The 27,003-nt window shown below is 37.5% G+C and overlaps 1 protein-coding gene across 1 annotated transcript in view; it reads left to right on the plus strand.

The window, feature by feature from the left end:
* Nucleotides 1–26,960, plus strand: part of LOC150088657 (triokinase/FMN cyclase-like) — a 70,734-nt gene extending 43,774 nt beyond the window's left edge. Inside the window, exons 12-13 of the mRNA XM_090370282.1 lie at nt 14,721–14,968; nt 26,697–26,960. Coding sequence (XP_090226408.1) covers nt 14,721–14,968; nt 26,697–26,960 — 512 coding nt within the window. The remainder of the gene's footprint in view (nt 1–14,720; nt 14,969–26,696) is intronic.
* Nucleotides 26,961–27,003: the final 43 nt, after the last annotated feature.

Genomic DNA, 27,003 nt, shown 5'->3' on the forward strand with positions numbered 1-27,003 from the left:
GGTCATAACCCCCTATGGGGCTCTCAACAACTTGACTGCAGAGGACAAATAATTGAGAAATTCCTGGATAAACACAATCTAACTATTTTAAACACCGGTGATCACACATATGTTCATGTACCATCTGGCTCAAGCTCTGCCATTGATCTAACAGTATGTTCTCCAACAATATTTCCTCTCATAGACTGGACAGTTACTGACAACCCTCTTGGTAGTGATCACTTTCCGATCATCTGTAATTTCTGTACAAGTTCTCCGATCAACAGAATTAGAACAATTTGGAAATTTGACAAGGTCAACTGGGCTAAATATCAAGAAATAGCTCATTTAGATACCACTATCATTGCAACTGACAAGATTGATTCTGCAGTAAGCTATATTACACAACAAATAATGACATCAGCTGAATCCACTATCCCGAAATCATCATTTAAAATCTGACTCCATCCAAAAATGTGGTGGAATGAAGCTTGTAGCATTGTTAAAAGAGAAATAAATAAATCCTGGAATCAGTTTAGAAAACATCCAACCACAGCCAACCTTCTACAGTTTAAAAGAGCAAGGGCTAAGGCTCGTCATGTAAGATGAATGAGTAAAAAAGAAGCATGGGCACGCTATGCTGCCACAATAAACAGATTCACAGATACTGCTACAGTCTGGAAAAAAATCAAACGTATCAATGGCAAATACTCACTTTCTATTTCTCCGATTCTATTTCTGAAAGGAAAGGAAATTTCTGAACCTGAGGAACTTGCTAATGCATTCAGCTCGTCTTTTGAATCACTCTCAGCTGTTTCTGCCTATGAACCAGCCTTTCAGATGCTAAAATGCAGTACAGAAAAGTATAAACTGAATTTTAATACCGCTCTCCAACATTCATACAATCTGCCGTTGACCACGACTGAATTGCTTAATGCGCTCACAAAAGTGAAAAACAGTGCCCCAAGTCCTGATGGAATTTATTACGCAATGATTTCCCATTTAAGTGAAAGATCATTAAGTGCTCTCTTACTACTCTATAATAGAATTTTCTTAGAGGAATATTACCCCACCAGCTGGTGCCATTCTTACGTGCTAGCCTTCCCGAAACCAGGCCCCGAGTGCCAAGCAAAAAGACCACACAGATCCAACAAACTATCGACCTATCTCCTTAACAAGTTGCTTGGGAAAAACAATGGAAAAAATACTTAACACCCGACTAACGTGGTATCTGGAGATTCAAAACATTCTGAGTCCAAGCCAGTATGGTTTTCGGAGAAGTAGATCGACGCTTGATCTCATTATCAAAGCGGAAGCAAATATTCGGAACACTTTTCTAAGAAATGAACACTTTGTTATGATATGCATTGACATCGAGAAAGCATTTGATACAACTTGGCGTTATGGGATTCTTCGGGACTTACATAAATCTGGTCTTCGGGGTCATCTCCCGAAATTTATTCAGAACTTCCTATCTAACAGATCCTTCCAAGTCCTCTACCACTTGTCACTTTCTGGAACATATGTTCAAGAAGAGGGAGTTCACCAGGGCTCCGTGCTGAGTGCAACACTTTTTGCCATCAGGATCGATTCTATAACCAATTGTATACCTAACACAGTTGATGCATACCTGTATGCTGATGACCTTGCCATCTCATGTCATTCTCAAAATATGCGACTTATTGAGAGACAACAAGTCACCATTAATAGAATAGTCTCTTGGGCCAAAAACAATGGCTACAGAATTTCTAAACCGAAAACAACTGCAGTACACTTCTGTTGTAAATGTACATTGCATCCTGATCCAAACCTTCAGTTAGACTCCCATTGTATTACATTTCAGCCAAGTACTCGTTTTCTTGGTATAATACTTGATAAAAAATTAAACTTCCTTGAACATATAAAATATATTCGTACCAGCTGTCTTAAGAAACTAAATATTCTCAGAGTAATCTCCTCTATGTCATGGGGTGCAGATCGGTACATGTTGCTACATTTATACCGCTCATTAATTAGATCCCGCTTAGACTATGCATCTCCTGCATACGCCTCAGCCAGGCCAAGTGTACTGAAATGGCTTGATCCCATTCATCATAGTGCACTTCGAATAGCACTGGGTGCCTTTCGTACATCTCCCATTTTAAGTCTATATACGGAAGCCAATGAACCGCCGCTAGACCTTCGGCGACAAATTCTTCTCCTAAATTATGCCGCAAAAATCAGCAGCTTTCCACATCACCCGATATGGCAATATCTCTTCAGACCAAAATGGGGAAACCTCTATTGAACTAAATCACGTGTCAACAAACCATCTGGCATTAGGCTTCAAGCTCTAAACACTAGCTGGGGACTCAGCATGAATAACATAATGCAGGATACTAGCATGCAAATCCAGCCATGGCAAATACCCACGATAGATATTGAAAAATACTATCAGAAATGGGGAAAGAATAATCTTCCAGATATTAACATCAGACAATTACATCTGGCCCACTCCACTCAGTTTAGGAGTTACGTGCAACTATATACAGATGGATCCAAGGCTGCCAGTAAAGTTGGTACAACTGTAGTCCTGCCGGATGCTATCATCGCCAAACAGCTCCCTTCAGGATGTAGTAATTATACTGCTGAGTTGTATGGTATTTTACTAGCCCTGGAAAAAATAAAAGAAGCCTCATATACTCAATCCATAATATATACCGATTCATTAAGTGCCGTGAATTGTATGCAATGTAAACGCCCCAACAGTCATCACCGCATAATTTTTTGTTGGATTCCTGGACACTGGAATCCCAGGAAATGAACAGGCAGATTTAGCTGCCAAAAATGCTTCAAATCCTATTTCTTCCAATTTCAGGACACCTTATGTTGACTTTAAATCCATTATACAGCAGACCTCTAAAGAACAGTGGAAACATATATGGGAAAAAGAAACAAATAAACTTTTTGAAATAAAGAAAGAACCCAAACAGTGGCGATCCAGTCTGAGAGGAAATAGAAAAGAAGAAACTGTACCAGTGCGACTGCGCATTGGTCACACATACCTCACTCACAGTTATTTATTAAGAAAGGAAGATGCCCCACAATGCAGTAACTGTTCATGTCCACTCACTGTAAAGCATATCGTTATCGAATGCCCACTATATTTAAGAGAACGAAAAACTGCTTTCTCCTTACTTTTCAAAAATTGCAATCAATTAACACTACGTAATGTTCTAGAAGATCGTCAATATATGGATGACGTTTTTGTTTTCCTAAAATTGATTGATAAATATCACCTTGTTTAAATTTTTATCAGAATTAGCATCAACAACAAAGATATACTAGTCAGAAATCAGTGCATTATAGCCACAGTTGCTGATGCACCAACAAACCTAACAACAACAACTTTTGTTTAATTTCAAGTAATATGTATTTGTTTTGTATTTTTTTCAAATGTAAATGAAATTTCTAAGCTTTGCAGTTGGCAAAAAATTTCAGCGAGAAGAGGGTCACAATGGTTTGAGCACTGTTATAGTACATGTTATATGGTTCAACTAGATGAAAATCCTTTGCCTTTCTTCATAACATTTGATTATTGTTACAGATGTTTTGTTGACATTTCTTCAAAAGACAAATAAGCTTCCTTAATGAACATAAATCAGATTGTTTTGTGGTCGAGGCAAAATAAAAGAGTAAGAAGTATAGAGATGAATGAATATGAAAATTTCAGGTAGTTTAGAGTCCAAAAATGTTTCCAGTTTGTAGTAGTAGTAGTAGTAGTAGTAGTGGCACTTAATGCAAGAAAGCAAGTGTAGGAGCTTATGCAGCATCAGCCAAAAAAAAAAAAAAAAAAAATCACACCATACCCTCCAAATGCCTGTCCAGTTCCTCCTTAAATTTATTTAACCTATCAACTTCCACAACGACAGATGGAAGTTTGTTCCAGCAATTAACCACCCGCTGGCTAAAGGCAAATTTCCGCACATCTATTCTACATCTATCCTTTCTTAATTTGAACTTATGTCCCCGTAGGTTCGTATTCTGAACAAGTGGGAGGATCCCATCAGAATTCAGCGTGCTCAACCCATTCAAGGCCTTATAGACCTCAATCAGATCACCGCGCAGGTGCCTAGTCTCCAGCCACTGCAATTTGCAGAACTTAAGCCTCTCTTGGTAAGAGGATCCCTTCATTCCCCTCACCAATCGTGTTGCTCTTCTCTGTACACGCTCAAGCAAATCTACATCCTTCCTAAAATGAGGCCTCCAGACCTGTACGCAGTACTCAAGGCGTGGCCTGACCATTGCCTTATACAGAGGGACAATCACCTCCTTTTCCCTGCTAGCAAAATTCCTATATATCATTGACAAAACCCCATGACCTGCCCTAGCAGCCTGTCTACATTGCTCAGAAAACTTCATATCTGACTGCACAATTACTCCCAGGTCTTTTTCATTTTCTACCACCTTAAGTGTAGTACCACACAGTTGGTACGTTTCTCTGGGGTTACTTCTACCCATATGCAGTACTTTGCATTTGTCAAGGTTAAACTTCAGTTGCCACTTCTTAGCCCATCTGCCCAAATTATCTAGATCCTGTTGCAGTAGCACACTGCCATTACTGTCATTAACAACCCTGCCAACCTTCGTGTCATCTGCAAACTTCGACATTAAGCCTGATATACCCTCATCAATATCATTGATAAATACACAAAACAACAGTGGACCCAACACCGAACCCTGTGGGACTCCACTAACAACATTAGTCCACGAAGAGCAGCACCCATTGACTACCACCCTCTGTCCTCCCCCACTCAACCATCCCTCTATCCATTGCAGCAACTTACCCTTAATACCATTCTGCTCCAATTTGTACAGCAGTCCTCCATGCGCAACAGTGTCAAAAGCTTTCCTGAAATCCAAGTATATGACATCAAAATTACTTCCTGCATCCAGCTCCCCTGCGACCACACCACAATAACCAATCAAATCTGTCAGACAAGACTCCCCCCTAACAAACCCATGCTGTGTCTGAATTATTGCTGCAGTCTTGTCTAGATGATCCTGCAATGCATCTCCAACCAGTGACTCCACTATCCTACCCGGAACAGAAGTTAAACCAACTGGTCCGCAACTACTCGTGTCACCCCCCGAACCTCCCCTGCGAATTGGGGACACATCTGCACATCTCCAGTCCGTGGGAACCTCCCCTGAATCCAAGGATGCTCTCATAATTATGGCTAAGGGTTTGCTTAGTTGCTTTGCCGCCTCCTTTAATATAACTGGATAGATCCCATCCACCCCAGGTGCCTTTCTTATGTTTAACTTCAACAATTTCTCCTCCACTTTGCTCTCAGTTATTACAAAATCATTAAGCACACTGCTACAATTTGATAACCTTCTTCCATTTTCAAACTGTAATAATTCCTCACGTGTGAATGTAGATGCAAAATACTCATTCAGTTTGTTTGCTATCTGAGCAGGATCATCAACAGTCGAACCATCGATGTCAAGTGGACCAATCATATTCATCCCCTTCCTTTTAGAGTTTATATAAGTAAAGAAATCCTTGCTGTTTTTCTTAGCATCTTTTGCCAAAGATTTCTCGTAATCCGCCTTTGCCTGCCGAACCTCCTTTGTGACCTGATTACAGACTAGCTTATATCTGCTACAGGCTTCTGCGTCGCCTGATAATTTATATGCATCCCATGCATTTTTCTTCTCTGACACGAGTCTCATTAGTTCATTTGATAACCATTTAGGCCTAAACCTTGAACAATATTTCTTCATCGGTATGAAAAGTCTAGTAGCTTCCACGATTAATTCCTTGAATGCTTCCCACTTAGAATTTACTGTTTGTAACATCGTCAGTTGATCCCACTGTACAGAATTTAAAAACTGTCTGAGACCACTGTACTCCCCTTTACGGAAGCAAAAACCCTTTCCTTTACCCCTGACGGTAGTTACCTCTTTGAGTAAATCCCACTTCAGCACACTGTGATCACTGCCACCTAGTGGTTCCTTTATCTGCAAATTCTTAATACACGAATGATCACTGCTGATAACCAGATCAAGAGTATTACTTTCTCTGGTTGCCTCTCGAACATGCTGCTGCAGAAAACAATCATCCAATAAATCCACAAAAGTCTGACTAGTGTGTGAGTGACCAACCCACAAGTTCCAGTCAATATCTGGGAAGTTAAAATCCCCCATTATAAGACATTCTGATTTACTGACCCACTCTATTTCTCTGTACAATTGTTCATTGTACTCATTCGAGTCATTAGGCCTATAACACACTCCTACTCTTATTTTTGCTTTCGCAGTGCTTATGTCACACTCAAACTGACATAACCTAGTAGTAGGTGTTGCTTGATTTTCAGTATTTCACTACTTGCTTCTTGACATTTCTATCAAGAAAATACATAGAAGTACTGCTGCTTTAATTAACTTGGGAAAAGGGACAAATCATTTTCTTCCTGCTGTTCATTACTTTGATGATATGCTTGAAGCCATTTTAAGTTCTGAATTGCATAAAATATGAACATGTTCTTAAAATTCTAATAGCACTTTGCTGAAACATAATTTTGCAATTTCAAGAGGCATGTTTCTAAGAGTGAAGTGGGAAATTACTGGCCAGTTAGTCTAACTTCAGTAGTAGGGAAAATCATGAAGATAATGATCAAGGGTGGAATTCAGGATCATTTAGATAGAAATAGAATTCTGAAGGATACTCAGCATGGTTTTGTAAAGGGAAAATCATGTTTAACTAATCTGGTTAGCTATTCTGACAGGGTCACTCAAGACTTAGGGAATAATTTCGACATTGTTTATTTGGATTTCAGCAAAGCATTTGACTCAGTCCCACATTAGCGGTTACTTTATAAGTTGGAACAGGTTGGAATCACAAGGAAAATCCTTAGATGGAATAGCTGGATGGCTTCAGGGCAGGATGCAGAGGTTGTAATAAATGGTTATTCCTCAGATTGGGTTGATGTAAGAAGTGGGGTTCCTCAAGGATCAGTATTGACCACTGTTGTTTTTTGATTTTCATAAATGATATCGATGAAGGGATAGAGGGTGTGATGTCTAAATTTGCAGATGATGTAAAGATTAGTAGAGTAGTTAATGATCACCACTAAGCAGAGCTTCTTCAGAATGACCTAGATAGATTTCAGGGATGGTCAGAAAAATGGCAGCTATGCTTTAATCCAGCAAAGTGTAAGGTATTGCACCTGGGGAACAGTAACCCCAGAATAACTTATACACTTGGTGGAGTTGAACTAAAGCTGGTATTGGAGGAAAGGGACTTGGATATTACGATACGGTCAGACATGAAGTTCTCCGAACATTGTAGACTGGTTGCAAGGAAATTCCGTGGTGTCCTATCGATGATTTATCGAACAATTACTAGTAGAGATAAGGATGTAATAATCCCATTATATAAGGCTATTGTTAGACCACACTTGAAATACTCTGTTCAAGTATGGAGACCACACCTAAAGAAAGACATTGTGCTTCTTGAAAGGGTCCAAAGACAAGTAACTCGCCTGTTGAGATCGGCAAAAGGGCGTCCACACAAGGAAAGACTTTGAATATGTGGGTTGCAGAGTTTGGGATGAGACTTGATTGAGATGTTTAAGGCTCTGAGAGGCATAAGTAAAATGAATGAGGATGAAATTTCCATGGTTATAAATGATTCTAAAACTAGGGGCCATAATTTCAAGTTACGGGGGGAGGGCGTTTAGACTGGATTGCAGGAAGTTTTATTTTAGCCAGTGAGTTATAAATTACTGGAATAAGTTACCTACACGGGTGTTAGAGGCTGACAGTTTGGTGAAATTCAAAGGTCAGCTGGATTAAAGGTCACCTACGGGAGGAGGGAAACGCATAGGTTGTCCATTTACTTTTCTCTTATTATTTTATTTTTATTATTTTTTTAATTTTCTTTCTATTATTTTTTTATTTTATGCTATTTTATTTTATTTTATTTTTTTGGCTGGTGCAGCATAAGCCATAGGCTTCCTTACACCATGTGGCCATTTCTAATACTAATACTAAAACTAAAATATATATTAGACTATCCAGGTTAGTATCTTTTGTTACTGGAATGTGGGATTTTTTTTTTTTTTCAGGAATTACGTTGTTTTGAAATTCAAAAAATCACGTTCATAATTATGAGATCATGTTATAATCATTTGCATCTCAACTGCTTGATAATGATGGCCAGTCAAGAATGATAGTATGTATAGCAGTTGTCCAACGACCAGGCAAAGTTTTGAGTTTATTGTCCATTAGTATTTGTTTTGTCAGGAAAAAAATAAAAATGCTCTCCTCTTAAAAGATTACATTAGTACCTTTGTTGCAAAGCTGGAAGAACCAAAGTGTAAGGTGCTCTTTGTTGTGTCAAGTTGGTTGGTTGGTTGTTGTTGGAATTTTTTTGGTGCAAAAGCAACTTTGGCCATATTGTGCCTATAAATTCAATTAGCTCGAATTTCCAAATGAAAAAGCTTAATAACTATCTCATTAAGAATTACTATCCTAGAGGTCCCTTCTAGTGTTTAAAATCACCGGTACTTTTTGTAAACTAATAAATAGTAAAAGTGCTATGCACAAACTGCAGTGTTTACACTATTATTAAAAATACTCTGTGTGAGAGCCTAATCTGCTGGTCTAATGTTTTTGTGTGCCTGTAAGGTCATAACATTAAACACCTCTTTTTTGCTTTTTTGATTCTTTTGGAAAAAGGTATAGCTGCTTAAATAATCTCTGTAACACCAGTAAAAGTTGTGGAAATTCATTTTCAGTATTGTAAGACAGTTCTAAAACTTTAATGACATAAAGATCTCTTTTAGTTTAAAATATTTTCCACACACCACAAATGCAATAAAATTGTTCTTTGTTGTAAATTCTTCCATCTTTTAAAAAAAAATTTAAAAGGTGGGGAAAAAAAAAAAAGATAAAATTTAAAAAATTTTATTTATCTTTTTAAAATGAAATTTTTAAACATAATTTGTGGGCTCCCTGGTGTATCTCTGCCGAACCAGTGGTCCTTGAAGCACAGTTTAAGAAATGCAGTTGTAAGATAAGGTTTTTTTGGAGAGTTCCCTTATGTTTACGTTCAGTTCCATTCCATTATGCAAGGTCCAATAGATGGAGGAAAGAAATCTTTGGAATTGAGTGATTTTATCTGGTCAGTTGTGTCAATTTTAGTTTGGAGTATACAAAGCAGTATTTTGTGGACTGTACTCAGATATGGCAGCTCTTCTGTTTCACTCTCATTGGTTTTTATTAACCTTGATTTACAGCTGGGTATCTCCCATTCTAGCTGTGTTCAAAAAGCACATTTTGCCACAAACTGTTCTTACTGTGAATTTTAAATTTGAGGGGGAGAAAGTAACCAAGTGACTTTTAAAACGTATTTGAAACTTACCAAAATGATAAATTTTAATATCAGATAAAAATAACAATAAAAAGTCAAACTCTAAGAAAACAAAAGTCAGGGGTGCCAGAATTATAGATAGGAATAAAATTAGTCATCTGGCTATCATTTCTGTTTGAGGATCTGGAGAAATAGCAATATAACACACTTTTATAAGAATCAATACTTTTTCCGATACACTTTGATATCAAACGAAAATAACAATAACAAAAGCCAAATTCTGTATCAAAGAAAGGGTCTAGAATTATACGTTTACCAAAGGAGCTTGCTACTGATACATTCTGTGTACTGCTGCTGCCAATGAGTTTCCCATTTCACCTCCTTTCTTACTTTCTTCTCTCCTAGGTTATCTTAATGAAACTTACATCCAGTTAGTTAGCATTAGCAAAGGCACATGATGCAAGAAAGCAAGCTTATATAGCATCAGCCAAAAAAAAAAAAAAAACACCGTTATTTCACCCATCCACTCGCTCCAAATGTTTGTCAAGTTCGGCCTTGAATCTATTTAAGCTATCAACTTCTACAACATCAGATGGAAGTTTGTTCCAGCAATCAACCACCCGCTGGCTAAAGGCAAACTTCTGCACATCTATCCTACAACTGTCTTTTCTCAATTTGAATTTATGCCCTCTCAGGTGATTATTCTGAGCAAGAGGAAGAATCCCATCAGCATTGAGCATGCTCAAACCATTCAAGGCTTTATACACCTCAATCAGATCACCTCGCAGGTGCCTAGTCTCCAGACACTGTAATTTGCAAAACTTAAGCCTTTCTTCGTAAAAGCAACCCTTTGTTCCATTCACTAATGTTGTTGTCCTTCTCTGTACTTGTTCCAACAGCTCTACATCCTTCTTAAAATGAGGCCTCCAGACCTGTATACAGTACTCAAGGTGTGGCCTGACCTTATACAAGGGGATAATCACCTCCCTGCTAGAAAAATTCCTGTATATCATTGACAAGACACCATAAGCTACTCTTGCAGACTGTCTGCACTGCTCAGAAAACTTTATATCTGCCTGCACAATTACCCCCAGGTCCTTTTCATTCTCTACCATTGTCAGTGTAGTACCACAGATTTGATACGTCACTCTGGGGTTGCTGCTTCCCATATGCAGCACTTTACATTTGTCAATGTTAACTTCATTTGCCACCTCTCAGCCCATCTGCTCAACTTTCTAGATCCTGTTGCAGCAGCGTACTGTCATTAGTGTCATTAACAACCCTGCCAACCTTCGTATCGTCTGCAAACTTGGACATTAAGCCTGATATACCATTATCAATATCATTTATAAATACAGAAAACAACAATGGTTGTTGTTGTTGTTATTTAGTTTTTAGGAGCATTAGCAACTAAGGCCATATTGCTCCGTGAATATGCGGTGGTCATTCCATGACCTTTCCGCATCCTCCGTATTTGGTGGTGACGGGCTCGAACCCCGGTCTAATCAAGAAGCGTGTGATATGCACAGCTGCTCCTTCCCACCTGGCTATGGATGCGCCTAACAACAATGGACCCAACACTGAACCCTGAGGGACTCCACTAATAACATTAGTCCACGAAGAGCAGTGTCCATTGATTACCACTCTCTGTCTTCTCCCACTCAACCATCCCTTTATCCATAGCAGCAATTTGCCTCCAATGCCACTGCTCCAATTTGTGCAGCAGTCTTCCATGTGCAGCAGTATCAAAGGCCTTTCTAAGATCCAAATATATGATATCAAAATTATTCTTTGCATCCAGTTGCTTTGCAACTACATAGTATCCAATCAAATTGGTCAGACAAGACTTCCTCTTAACAAACCCATGCTGTGTCCGAGCTATAACTGAAATCTTGTCTAGATGATCCTGCAATGCATCTTTAACCAGTGCCTCCATTAATTTCCCTGGAACAGAAGTTAAACTAACAGATCTGTAATTACCTGTGTCTCCCTTTGATCCTCATTTGTAGATTGGGGTCACATTTGCACCTCTCCAGTCCATGGGTACCTCCCCTGAGTCCAAGGAAGGTCTCATAATTATGGCTAAGGGTTTGCTTAGTTTAGGAAAATAGGAATCAGTTAATAGTATTTTTATTTCTAATTTGCAGTTAAAAGAAGACAGTGCACTCACTTCGTAGCACAATATTTCATGAAAATAACAAATGCCATTGATCATAGTTGGCCATGCTATCAATGGAACTGACCAGGTGAAAATACTGGCAAGTGATGTGCCACAGTATAGTCCATAAAAATTTCTTAGTATGTCATATTTACTTATAATCCAAAACCATTTATTGGCATTATTTTCCTCTTTGAAAGTTTCAACAAAATCACATTTATGCTTTGTTCAAGTTGGATTAATTTCTCATATCTGTCCTCATTACAACTTAATTTTTTCTTTCTCAGAAAATGTTAAGTTCTGAAGTTAATTACTGCATAGCTGTTTGATTTATATATGTTTTTAGATGCTTTCCTATGCATTTTGTCATGAATATAGGTTCCTTTGTGAGAAGAATCTAGAGTAATTATTATTGTAGGAATTGATATCCAGTTATGTATGTCCTTTTCTCAAGTACTATTTTTTGCCAGTTTACCTGTAAATTTACACAGCCTGGTATTTCATTATCATATATTCCAGTATATGTGAATTTCTATTTTGTGCCTAAAAAATTCATATTTAATCATATATTTGCCATATAAGTTGAACCCCTTTTTACAGTCATCTTTCAAATATTTCACAATGGTTTATTTACTTTTTAATTCAATTACTTCTGCTCTTTCAAGGGTTTTCATCTTATTACAATTGCATAATAAACTATAAAAAAAACAGGTAAGCAACGGTACTCCCATATGTAGAGTTATGAAACCAAATTCTATCCGCAGAGGCAACAATGTTACTTATTGTTCTTATTGATGCTATACAGGGTCATCGAAAAGGTGTCCGTGATTTCCCTATTAATTATCTTTGGAAATATTTGATCGATTGCTGTGATCATAGCAGCAAACAGTGTGGTAACTCACTAAGTTTTATTTGACACTTCAACAATGACCTTGGCTGTGCTGGGAGTGTGCACAGAATGACTTCTACACGCATCACCTCCGTCAGTGTCAGTAAGATGGTGACTGTGCAACAGAAAGTGCAGTGTGTGTTGTATGCTAAATTTAAATCTGTCATAATGGTGCAACATCAATACCGACGTACTTACAGACAAGATGCGCCAACAGACAAGACTATAATACATTGGTTTAATCAGTTTGAGGAAACTGGCAGTGGCCATCTTACTGACACTGACTAGGCGGTGCACGTAGGAGTCATTCTGCTCACATTCACGGTGCAGCCAAGGTCATTGTTGAGGTGTCAAATAAAACTTAGTGAGTTACCACACTGTTTGCTGCTATGATCACAGCAATCGATCAAATATTTCCGAAGATAATTAAAAGGGAAATCATGGACACCTTTTTCAATGACCCTGTATATATGTATATAGTAGGCTTCAATTATATAATGGAACCATTCCTTGTTGCCTCTTTTTTACTGTACTGCAAATTTGAGTGTCTGTAAAAAGTGCTTCAATATGGGAGTGTGTTTGTTATACGAAAAAACCCCAAAGTTTACTTTTCCGGTTCTCAAAAAGTAAACTGTAATAAATTGTATATGTATTGGTATTAATTTATGTCTTTCTATCCCTAAGATATGCCTTTTGTTCAAATTCAGGTTCTTATACTCACCATATAATTCAATCCTAAAATTTTAGGCAATGTTTTAGTGCTTCAAAGGTCAACTTATATGCTGCTGGAATATATGGCATATGGCCTGACATAGCCGTGGTCAGGAGTGCTAGTGCAGTAGCACACACTCTTTGAGTGGACCGGGGTTCATTGACTGCTAAATACGATTAACATTTGTACTGATTGATTTATTGTAAACTCTATTGACCTGGTGGTCGTGTATAAACAAGATTTTTTTTTTTTTTTTTAGCCATTATATAATTTTTTACCTTTTCACAAAACTATGATGAATCTCATATAATTCGCTAAGGGGTAATATGCCATGGTCTTGATGTAATCAACTACTTGGTTTATTCTATTATTTTTTAAATTTTATTTTAATCTGATTACAGTATTCCCTGGACAGTTTGCTGCCTAATAAGAACTTTATAGGACAAAAATTGTAGCAACAAGAACAGTGATAAAAGCATTTTAGAGATGAAACAGTTTATGTTGAAAACAAAAGAAAAACACACAAACCACAACAGATTTTTTAAGGTTTGTGGTTATGATTATGAGAAACACAGCAATGTGGCCCACAGATCCAAGTTCATTCTTTAGTAAGCTATTGACAGAGGACTACAGAATTCAAATACATGTATAAGAAAGATGAGATTGTGATACATGCAATACTGAAATTTCTAGCTTTCAGTGGTATTTTTTTTTTTTTTTTTGGACTTTGTAGAAAAGCCTGGTAAAATGTTTCACAGTTTTTCATTGTCAATAAGGACCACATTTGAAAATACATGGAAACGATGGATTTGTGCTACTAGTTTTGAGTCTGGTTCTAGATTAGTCATATTTATCACTTTATTGCTTCTTATAACACCCTGGGCTGTTCGTAATCCATTCCTGTTAGCTTCTCTTCAGAGAGGTTACTTTGTTGTTATCATTTTAGTTGAAGTTTACGTTAGTTTTAAAAAGCACACAAGAGAGATCTTGCTTTAAGAAAATGCAATAATTGGAAGGATTTTAAAAGTTCTCTTCCCTCGAGACTGTAATTAGCTGATCTGAGATGGAGGGAGTAGGGTCTCCCCTTTGTTATTTTGGATTTTTCAGCCCACACAACATGCAAACTGACTTATAAAAACACACTTCTAGTAACAGAAGACAATATGAATATAAGCTCTGGCTTGTGCTGTTAAATTATTATACAAATTGACATTAGAATTTAAGAAAAATTAGGTAGTGAGCTGTTCAGAAGCACTTTTAACTTATGTGAGATAGATACAACAGTGAAATAAACACAATAAAATTAATTAGAAGCCTTCAGCTATAGTTCTTCACATTACCTATGTGAGATATAAATATCTGTTTATTTCATATTGGAAGTAGTAAGAACGCATCACAAATGTCTGTTCCCAATTGCATATAATTTATAACTAGAAATAAACATATTTAGATCTCACTTAGTTTAAAAGTGCTTCATGACTTTTGTTTTTAATATGCTCAAAAACATCTCTTCCTTTTGTAATTATTTAAAAATTAAACGAATAATACTAAATTTATCTGCACGAAATTAAATTTTCCATTTATATCAGATGAAAATTGATTTTGTGTTTTTATTTTACAGCCGTACTGAAAGGTATAGCAATGAGAAAATTACAGTTGTCATATCCCAAACAGACACTATTGTTCCTTGCAAATTGTGCTGAGTCCCATATGGGAGGTGCATCTGGTGCTTTGTATAGTTTATTTTTTACAGGAGCAGCCAAAGCATTTATTGAAAACTGTAGCATCCTAACATGGTGTGAATCACTGAAATTTGGGATGCAGGCTGTAATGCAATATGGTGGAGCAGAACCTGGAGATAGAACTATGGTAAGTCAAAGTAATCATAAGAATAGTCATTATTTGAAATTATGCTCCCTAAAATGTTTTTACAGAGCTAATAGTTACCCCAACAGTTTACTGATAACAAATGGCAATTTACTAATAACTAGTAAAAAAAAAAATAAAAAAAAATTGCCATTTTTCAGCAGTTTTTTAATGCCATTATATGGACTTGCATTTTATCCATTCATTCTGAAATAGTCATGTAATTTAGTTTGTTTTGCCCAAACATTACAGAATTTTTTCAGTATATAATTCTTAATAGCAGTCAGATGCAGTGCCATAGTCATAAAATTAGCAGAAGACATAATCTGTGAATGTTACGTATGCAGAGAGTATACTGTGCTTATTAATCAAATTCCAGAGGGTGTATGTGTGTGTGTGTGTATACATACGTACACGGCATATTTACTTACTTATATATACAGCATATATATCAAAAATAATAAAACTATGTAAGTATTGCCTAAGAATTGAATTCTAATCAATTTATTTTTTAATTTTCAGTAAATTTAGGTCCTTGAGGTTGTCACAGACATTCTCTCAGATATGGCAGACAAGCTGTACTTGCTACCTGGGAGTCTAAAACGCTGATGGAACTGATATTCGGGTGACACTCAAGTCAAGTGGACCCAATTTCGGCGAAGTCCAGACAGTCTGTGACAGCCAAATCCTCTGCTTGCACCTTTACGATGGTGGGACTGTTAGTAATCCTGGGTATAACCTCCATGCACAAGTACATGGTGGGTGACCACCCAGGTGTGAACCAACGTAAGCAGAGGTCGAGGTGTTGCACCCACACCACATGGAGAAATGCCGCCCCTCTATGTTACCAGGCAGTACTAGGTGGTAGATGACTCTCATCAACTGCTGCAATACCACCACCACTTTGCTTATTGGAGGCGTGAAGTGGTGGAACCCATGTTTAGTCTCTAGAGCTAAGTTCAGGTCAACCCTTCCCTATCTCTTCCATCATGCAGTATGATTGATGACTTTTGAGGTTATGATGAACATCGTGGCGAGATCCAATATTCCTTACCTTTCGAGGGTACAGCTCTAAAACGGTGTTCGCAGGCCGGCCGCTAGTTAGTACACTGGACCGAACCTATTGGTAACTCTCTAGGAGGCTTCCGGATCAGCTAGTGTATAATCTTGCTACCTCTACTCTGCCAGATAGTGACTGGAGGGAGTCTGAGTAGTGTGTATGCGGGGAGCATTGCCGAGGTCATTTTATGTCAAGGATCTGGGTATATTCTTACCATGTGTACGCCATATCCAAAAATTTCATTACTTCATACAGCATGTCCCACCCACTTTTTCTTACTATTGAATACACCATGAATTGTCAAAATAATAGAGCAAGCTTATCTGCGAAAAGATCTAAACCTCCCAAGCACTTCCTAATTCATTTCACAAATATACGTGGTCTCAATTCTAATCTCAACGATGTCCATTTCCACTTGCAGTCTGCCAAACCCCATGTACTTTTTCTGACAGAATCTCAGTTATCGGTTGATTCAACTACTGTTCATCTAAGATGCCCAAATTATTCGCTGTATGATTCCTTTCGCCTCAAAGGTGGTACTTGTGCATATATCCGTTCTGATATTCCCTGTCAGAGACTTGGCAATTTGGAATCTCCTCTCTTTGATCTTCTCTGGCTTAAAATCTCTCTACGTCATTGTGTCAAATTCATCTGTTGTCTCCACTGTTCTCCCAACTCCACTAATCACTTAGAGCTCTTTGACTTCCTCTCTTTGCAACTTGACTTTCTCCAGTCCAACTTTCCTAACAGTGAGGTAATTTTCCTTGGTGATTTTAATGTTCACAACTCCAGCTGGCTTCCGTTTTCTAGTCACACCGACCCGTCTGGTCGAGATGCCGAGGCTTTTGCAATTACTAATCACCTTGCACAGTTTGTTCATTTACCTACAAGAATACTAGACAATCCCTACCATAAAGCCAACATGCTTGATCTTTTTCTCACAAACAACCCTTTTAAGTACACGGTCGAAGTGAGAGGTCCTTTAGGCACTTCAGATCACAACTTGGTGATTGTCTCTTCTCCAATGGAGCCTTTATCTCACGGTTATTCCCAACCTTGTGTTGTTTGGCATTACAAGAATGCAAAATGGGATTACCTGCGAGATTTCTTTTCTTCTTTTCCTTGGTCGGATTACTGTTTCAAAACTTCTGATGTCAACGTTTGCTCAGATCGTGTCAGTGAAATTATTCTTGTAGGAATGGAATCCTTTATCCCAAACTCCACTTTAAAATCTCATCCTTTATCTAAACCTTGTTTTCCAATAAATGTGCTAAGGCTGTTCAAGAGAACAGTGTTGCATATCGTAATTGGCTTGTTTCCAATTCTTCAGTTTCATTTTCTGCCTACACCAAAGCTCGCAACAATTGTAAAGCAGTTATTAATCAGTCCAAACTAGAGTTTGAAGAGGCTAAGAGTAGAAAACTTGCTTCTTGCCCAAAAGGTAGCCGAGCATTCTGGTCTCTTACCAAAGCCGCAACTTCTGCCCATCTCTGCTCCCACCTCTGTCCAAACCAGATGGTTCTGTTGTCACTTCAGCCAAGGATAAATCTGACCTGCTAGCATCCCATTTTTCTTCCAACTTGTGTATTAATGATCTTGGTAAAACACCTCGCAGCATTCCTAGCACGCTCCATTCAATGATTCCTGTGGTCTTCCGTCAAAAGGACATCAGAAGGATTTTGACGAATCTTGATGCTAAGAAAGCTCCAAGTCCTGATGGTATTTCTCCACTTGTTCTCAAACCTGTGCTCCTGAACTTAGTCCTGTTCTTTGTTGCCTTTTTTCACTTTCTTATTCCAAAGGTGTTTTTCCTTCTGCTTGGAAATTTGCTCATATCCAGCCAGTTCCTAAAAAAGGGTGACAAATCCCTCCCATCCAATTATCATCCCATTGCAATTACTTCTACTCTTTCTAAAGTAATGGAGAAATCAATTAACCGCCAACTCTTAAACTACCTAGAAACCTTCCGTCTTATCAACGATCGCCAGTATAGATTCCGTCAGTGTCGATCCACTGGTGATATTCTGGCTTATGTTACCCATTTATGGACTAATTCAATGGAAAGGTTCGGTGAAACACAAGTAGTTGTTCTTGACATCTCAAAGGCTTTCGATCGTGTTTGGCATAAAGGTCTTCTAAACAAGCTTCCATCTTATGGTTTGCCAACTGTTTTTAGTAATTGGTTATCCAGTTTTCTCTCTGATCGCTCACTGAGGGTGATGATAGATGGCTCTAACCTCTCCACTAATGCTGGTGTCCCCCAAGGGTCAGTTCTTTCCCCCACTCTTTTCCTCTTGTATATTAATGACCTTCTTCCATTGACTGGAAATCCTATTCATAGTTTTGCCGATGATAGCACATTGCATTCCACTTTCCATTTTGAGAAACCTTGCCCTGCTCAATCAGCTTCAACTTCTCGAAAATCTGCTACCAATTCCTTAAATGCTGATCTTCAGGTAATTCTCCAGTGGGGCAAAGACAACTTAGTTGATTTCAACCCTTCTAAAACTCAGTCTTGTCTTATATCTCGCAAAAAGGATTCTTCTGCTCCTATGCTTATCTTTAGTGACACTCCGATTTCTAGGCAAAATGATATATCTCTTTTGGGGATTACCCTGACTTCTAATCTCTCTTGGCACAAGCACATTACAGATATTGTTTCCTCTGCATCTAAAAAACTTGGTTTTCTCTTTAGCTCTCAGTGTTACTTTTCTTCGAAACAGCTGCTCACTCTGTATAAATCGCAAATCTGTCCTGCCATGGAATATTGTTCCCAAATCTGGGGTGGTGCCCCCAAAACCTCTCTCAGGCTTCTTGATTCCATTCAGAAGAGGGCAGTTAGGTTAATTAATGATTCATCTCTAACAGTCTCTCCACTCGCTGTCTCATAGATGTACTGTTTCTGCTGCATCCCTCTTCTACAGATACTTCCATGGGCACTGTTCTTCTGAATTGGCTTCTATAATTCCCACTCTCTCTTTCAAAACAGTTCGAACACATGCCGCCAACATCCATTTACTGTCCAACTTCAAACACACAGAACCAACTTTTCACCCTCCTCGTTTATTCATTCCACTACCATTTTCTGGAACAACTTTCCTTCATACGTATTTCCTGAAAATTACAGTCTGCAGAAGTTCAAGTCCAATGTCAACAAATATCTTCTTTCATCTTCTCAACCTCCAATCCAAGCATGGTACTAAGTACTATAGGTTCTAATACCTTTCGTGTTTGGGGTTTACATAAAAAAAAAAAAATATATATATATATATATATATATATTTTAATAATATCTGTTTTTTTAAGTCTTTCAAAAACCAGATGGTATACGCTATTCGCCTAAACAAATCCAGAAGGTATACGGCATATACCCTCCACTATAGCCCTGGTCAGATGCAATAAATGAAAATGTTCACTATCACTCTTATGTTCTAACTAGCCATTACCTCATTAATGGTTTCAAGCATTTTGTTAATTTCTGGCTTTTTCCTTACATGTCATCCACATTATCTTCTGAGTCACTGGCCTTCTGTTTGTCGATTGTCTTCCCATTATTCACAGTGGCTGCAATTCTTCCTCGCTCAGGTAATGTCCAACTGGAGCTTCCACATCCACCTCAATCTGAGCAGCCAGGTCATTTTCTCCAAGGCTGCCACTAAGTACAAGCAGCCTTTGCTCCTTGTCAAGGTCATTATTAGTAATCTCATCTTTTCCAGTACGTTTTCTCCAGCAGTTTTCAGTTGCTGTTGAGCTTGCTTTAATATAATATTGGATTAGCACACCTGCTAATCCAATATTATATGGAGTGTCTTTCAGTGTTAATGTTTCAGAAATTTTAGAAATTGAATTTCTGAGTTCACAATACCAGCAAGTAACTCATGATAGTAGGCTTTGAAGGCTCAGATAGTGTGCCCTGATCCAGTGGCTGAATTAGTGCAGCTGTGTTCCGTGGCAAAAATGCAACTCTGATCTTGCCATTTTTAATTTCAGGACATCAGAGCCTTTTCTTCAAGTTTTTTTGGAAAGCAAGTAGCATCTCACTTATGGTACAAACTCACTTTCAAACCATGAAGCAAAACTATCACTCATCATCATTGGAGCTATTTTTATAAATCACAAGTACAGATTTAATGTTGATGTACTTAAAACACCAGGGACTTTGACTTTTAGAGATTTAATATCCAGTAACATGTGAGGGATAAATTTGTAGTACACTACTATTTCTTCACAGTTGTACAACTCTTCATCTGTGAATTCATCATCTTGAATCACGTTATGCAGACATTAGGAAATGCGTCTGCTGTAATTTCATCAAATGCAGATTTGCCTACAAGACTAACTTGGGTTATCCCATGATTAACTACCCTTCAGAAGCTTTAAATGTGTCATCATCTCCACCAAGTAGCTTATGAAATTTAAGTGTATTCTGACCAATTTGATTGGATACTGTGATGTGGTCACAAAAGAACTGGATGCAAAAAATAATTTTGATATCATATACTTGGATTTCAGGAAAGCTTTTGATACTGTTGCACATGGAAGACTACTGTACAAATTGTTTCTAGTCAAAGAAAGATGTCATGTGCTGTTGTGTACAAAATTTACTTTGTAACCAATGTAAAACACTTGATGAACGGTAGCCATATTTCCCTGCAGAAGTAGCTGTTTGTAATTAGTGTTCCACTGATATACTCTTTTACTGCATCTCTAGCTGAGGGGAGAAACTGGGTGTTTATAGTAATTAGTCTCTGATGAGTCCTGTTGTTTACAAAAATTGTTCTGCAACTGAATATGTCAAAGCGAATATACAGCCAGTTTTTAACTAATTTCCTCACTTGGAAATACAGTAGTAGGATGTACAGTAGATATGAGTATATACAGTATTTTTTAGTTTCCAGTATGAAATTGTTAGTTCTTTGAACACACTATTCTTTTTCATAATTTGTTTTGGGGGACATGATCATACCCGTAGTATATCTGAAACTGTGGTATGAAGATGCATGTTATATTGAGAGATCACTGTATTCTGGAGGTTATGGTAAGTCTATGTATTTGTTTTTTATGTATTTCATTTTGTAAAACAGCTGCTCATTTATAAGTACTTCCAAACAGGGACATTTAAGAGATTATTGAAAGGTCATGTTTCTATTCTCAGTTCAGAGACATTACAGAAAAACAACAAACATGATGCTTGTCAGATACTCTGTGAGCCAGGAAAGTTAAGGTTTTATTGGAATAAGAAATAATGGCTTAACACTAATTTTTTTAAGCAGGTTGGCCAGACTCGGCCCACACGGTGTCCATCCCTGTATGGAGCATTTTTACTATAGACATACATTAGCATTAGCATTAGTAGAGGCATTTGATGCAAGAAAGCAAGCTTATGCAGCATCAGCCAAAAAAATTAAAGTAAAATAAATAAATAAAAAATAACCACTTCCACTTCACCCCTCTGTTCGTTCGAAATACCTGTCCAGCCGAGCCTTAAACTTATTTAGGCTATCAACTTCCACGACAAGGGATGGAAGTCTGTTCCACCTACCAACCACCTGCTGGCTAAAGGCAAATTTCCGCACATCTATCCTACATCTGTCTTTCCTCAATTTGAATTTATGCCCTCTCAGGTGATTATTCTGAGCAAGAGGAAGAATCCCATCAGCATTGAGCATGCTCAAACCATTCAAGGCTTTGTACACCTCTATCAGATCACTTCGCTGGTGTCTAGTCTCCAGACACTGTAATTCGCAAAACTTAAGCCTTTCTTCGTAAGAGTACCCCTTTGTTCCATTCACTAATCTTGTTGCCCTTCTCTGTACTCATTCCAGCAGCTCTACATCCTTCTTGAAATGAGGTCTCCAGGCCTGTATACAGTACTCTAGGTGTGGCCTGACCATTGCCTTATACAAGGGAATAATCACCTCCTTATCCCTGCTAGAAAAATTCCTATATATCATTGACAATACACCATGAGCTACTCTTGCAGCCCGTCTGCACTGCTCAGAGAACTTCATATCTGCCTGCACAACCACCCCAGGTCCCTTTCATTCTCTACCACTGTCAGTGTAGTACCACAGAGTTGATACGTTGCTCTGGGGTTGCTGTTTCCCATATGTAGTACTTTACATTTGTCAATGTTAAACTTCATTTGCCACCTCTCAGCCCATCTGCTCAACCTTTCCAATCCTGTTGCAGCAGCATAGTGTCAGTAGTGTCCTTGACAACCCTGCCAACCTTCGTATCGTCTGCAAACTTGGACATTAAGCTTGATATACCATCATCAATATCATTTATAAATACAGAAAACAATAAAGGACCCAATACTGAACCCTGAGGGACTCCACTAATAACATTAGTCCACGATGAGCAGTGTCCATTGATTACCACTCTCTGTCTTCTCCCCCTCAACCACCCCTTTATCCATAGCAGCAATTTGCCTCCAATGTCACACTGCTCCAATTTGTGCAGCAGTCTTCCATGTGCAACAGTATCAAAAACCTTTCTAAGATCCAAGTATATAATATCATACAGGCATCCCCTGCTCAGTGCTCTTAATTGAGGCTACAAGTGAAGCACTCTGTATTACAGCCATTAAGTGGGGGATGATTTATCTAGAGGACATAATACAGGAACTTCTTGACTTATGTAATACTTGACTTATGGAAATTCGACTTTACGTAAGTTTTTGCCGGCCGGTGCAAACTTAAAAAAAAAAAAATCATGAAAATATCGTAATGTGAGCTCAATAACAACATTGTTTTTTTTTTTTTTTTTTGTAATTTGTTCCAAGTCCTTGGAAGTTGAAAATTTTGCTATATTACTAAGCTATTTATCTCTCTAAAAGGTCATTTTTATAATGGAAATTGCACTATCCTGTCATCGTTATCATATGTTCCCGTAATAAGAATCAGTTTTGAATGCCTTTGTGATATTTTTTAAAGCAGATCTCTGGAGGTCACCACCACCATAAAACAGTAAAAGCAATTTGCACTTTCTGGTTTATTGGGCTTTTCTGTTAGTGCATCTAATTATAAACAAGTAGTAAACTCGATCTGATTGAATTTGCAATAATACCAATAACTGCAATTGTGTGGGTTTTTACTCTATTATGGTGAAATGTGTTCCCCTTCACTGAAATCTTCAATCATATAAAAAACAAATTTTCAGAAACTTCTTTTCATTGCTATTTGCGTATCACAATGATGATACGGAAAGGGACCAACGGAAAGTGCAAGTGGCGGTAGTGCCAGGAAACAAAACAAAATTGATTTCGAAATGAAGATGAAAATGATTAAGAAGTACAAAGCAGGACAAAGTTTGTCATCTATTGCAAGGGAATTAAGTCTCGCTGCTTCAACAGTGAATACTATTTTAAAGGACAGTGCACGTATAAAAGAACATGTCAATGAATGCACTTAAGATCAACAGTGATCACAAAACAGCATTCAGGTGCTATATCGAAGATGGAACAGCTGTTAATAATATGGATGGAAAATCAGATTCAGAAGCGAGTGCCCCTGGGTCTAATGACCATTCAAGCAAGAGAAACAAGTATTTATAAAGATATTAAGGATAAGTACGGGTGAACCCCAAACTCAAGTTTGTGGCAAGCAATGGGTGGTTTAATAGATTCAAGCATCACGCTGGTCTCCTCAGCGGTGAAGTCGCCAGTGCTGATTCTGCAGCTGCAGAGAAATTTTGTGATGTGTTGGAAAAAATTATTGATGAAGGTGGCTATGCAACACAGCAAGTTTTTAACATTGACGAGACTGCTCTGTATCGAAAAGAAAATGCTGCAATTTTTGGCAATGGATCGAACATACATTGCCAAAGAGGAAAATACAATACTAGGTGTCAAGACGTCAAAAGATAGGGCCACGCTCTTGCTTGGGGCTAATGCAGTGGGAGATTACAAATTAAAACTACTGCTTGTGTACCATTCTGGAAATCCTCGTGCATTTATGGGCATCAATAAAGCCACCCTACCTGTGCATTTCCAATCAAACCAGAGAGCATGGATAACAATATCTCTCTTTGAGGATTGGTTTAAATGCTGCTTCATTCTCGAGGTTGAAAAATATTGTAAAGACAACGGAGTTCCTTTCAAGATTTTGCTTTTATTAGATAATGCTCCTGGACGTTCTACGCGTCTAGATGATTTCACTCATCCAATCTATGGATCAGGGTGTTATTTCGAATTTAAAAGCATACTATTTATTATGCATATTTGCACAGGCATTGTCTGCAGTAGATGATGAGAAAAATTTTATGTTAAGAGACTTTTGGAAATCTTCCAATATTTACCACGCCATCTTAAACATTAATAAGGCCTGGGCAGAAATTACTAAAAGTTGTTTAAATGGTGCATGGAAGAAAATATGCCCATGGCACATAAAAGGCTTCAAGGGATTTGAAAAAGACGAATCATATGACGAGGTTACAGATAAGATTGTAAAGGTTGCAGAGCTTTACGTAAGTTTTTGCCGGCCGGTGCAAACTTAAAAAAAAAAATCATGAAAATATCGTAATGTGAGCTCAATAACAACATTGTTTTTTTTTTTTTTTTTTTTTTTTGTAATTTGTTCCAAGTCCTTGGAAGTTGAAAATTGGAGGTTTGTTTTGAGGTTGATGCCAAAGATGTGGAGGAGTTAATAGAGGAAGAAGAGAAGGAATTATCTAATGAAGAACTTATTGACTTGCAGGCAGTGATAGTGAAAGAAGAAAATGCTGACGAAGCTCGAGATGAACCAAATGAGGAGCTGAGATACTTAATCACCAGAGAGATGGCAATGGCAAGGTTTGAGAAGATGGATCCTGACAGCGAACGATTCTTAAAAGTTAACAGAGGGGTGAACGATATGCTTGCTTGCTACAAAGAAATCTACGATGAAAAGAAAAAAGCCACCATCCAGTCATCCATTAATATGTTCTTTCATAAGGTTGAGTGGGCGACCTCTTCTAAATCTCCACAGTGGTGTACTTATCAGCTGAAGAAGTCGATTGTGGCGACGATGCTTGAGAGGTAAAACTTACTGACGTTATGCCTATCTCCTCTCTTTTTTTGTAATTTTATAATTTTGAATTGTTTTAAAATTGCACGTTTTTGTAATTTTTCCTGTGCATGAGATAAAAAAATTGAATAAATACAATAAATAATTCTATTTACATGTTTGTCAAACATTTCTTTTTTGATTCAATCAATTCAGCGAGCACAGTTGCGAGTGCTGCACAAGCATGGAGGAAATTCCAACTTACATTGCATTCCATGGAATGCAACCATTATGTAAGTCGGGGAGTTTCCGTACAAATAATTTTAACTGGTTCATACGACCAGTTTTTCTGGCTGATTTTAAGAAATCATTTCTCTATATAACGATATTAAATGTAGTAGAAATATTTAAACTTTTAAATATAAATTTTAATATGTAAATTACACAATAAAACCTAAACACAGTTTATGGTCAAGGAAATGCAACAAAAGTTATCTTAAATCATGGAACCTCATATGGACTGTATTTATATTATTTACAATAACAGCTTGCAATAGTGTTAATTTTCAGATTGCTCAAAACTACTAAATGTAGTATTCTCCTGCATCCAGCCTCTTTAGAATGTCCAGTTTGGCCTCCAGTAACAAGTTTTTTCAATAGCTTTTCATGTTTTGTTATCAGCACTAGTGATTATTTGATCTTGATCTCCTTGAGACCATAAAAAAAAGAGAAGTTAAAACTAACTACATGGTAAACTAAAATCAATCAAAAAGACATTTAGTGTACATAAACAATAGGTAAACCAGAAATGACTAGAAACCAAACCTAAAATGAAAACAGCACTGCTGAGAGGTACTGCTGCCAATCAGGAAATAAGTTTCTAAAGAGAAGTTTTATAAACAACACTTCATCAGACTTCAGTTAATTAGAACTCCTGAGTGGGTGCGTCCCATAACATTGTCAGGTGGGAGAATGTATAAAGTGTATATTTTTGTAATATGAAAGAAATGGTCCATGGCTGTAAAAAAAAAATGGCTGTAAAAAGCTATTGCAACAGGAAATTTGTAATTTCCTGTTGCCATGTACAACCAGCTATAGAAAATTAACACGGAGATGTAAACAACTCATGCATACAAAAAATAATTTTTGGGACAATAAACAGACAGGCACTTTCAGAGTTTCTCTCTTGTCAGAAATTTTAATACGTAAATTACGCAATTCCAGTTTGCCCAGCAATTCAGCCGTTTTGTCATTAGTTAATTACATTAATTAATTTGATTTCATTATTAAACCTTGATTTTTAATAGTGAAATCAAAGAACATACTTTTGAAGGCATATATTGTGAATTATAGTTGACTGGAAAGTCAGATTGAAGGACATTAAAGTTTTCTTTGATGAGGTTTTTCAGATACCCAAATATCTGCCAATTGGTAGCTACTTCCAAGCCATATGGAGTGAATAGCACTATTCCAATACTGTAATACTCTGGAGAAGGATATCAAAATATATAGATGGGGCATAGAGGGTATCAAAAACATATACATGGGAGGTGCGGCTGATGTTTTTTACATACATTGTACAATATTATTTTTAACATTGGACTTTATATTTTTCACATAGCTGTGCATGTCTCTTAATTATAAAATCTATACAAGAATTAAATTTCAGTTTATTTTTGTATAGGTAGATGTTCTGTATGCTGTTTCTACTGTCCTCACTAAACATCTAAATTCCGAAACAACTGATCCTCAAATAGTGATGCTTACTTTGAAAGAAGCAATCAGAAGTGCTGAGAAGGCTGTGATTTCCACACTTAGTATGAAAGCAAAAGCTGGAAGAGCTAGTTATGTCAATCCAGAAAGATTAACATCTCCAGATCCTGGTGCTCAGGCTATAGCTTTGTGGCTGGCAGCAGTGTGCAATGTGATCTTAAATAAATCAAACTAGCTGTAAATTGTGGATAGTCAAAAAAAAAATAATAATAAATAAA

The sequence above is a fragment of the Mastigoproctus giganteus genome, chromosome 3 (assembly GCF_048544385.1).
Source record: "Mastigoproctus giganteus isolate SK-2022 chromosome 3, ASM4854438v1, whole genome shotgun sequence".
In the NCBI taxonomy this organism is placed as follows: domain Eukaryota; kingdom Metazoa; phylum Arthropoda; class Arachnida; order Uropygi; family Thelyphonidae; genus Mastigoproctus; species Mastigoproctus giganteus.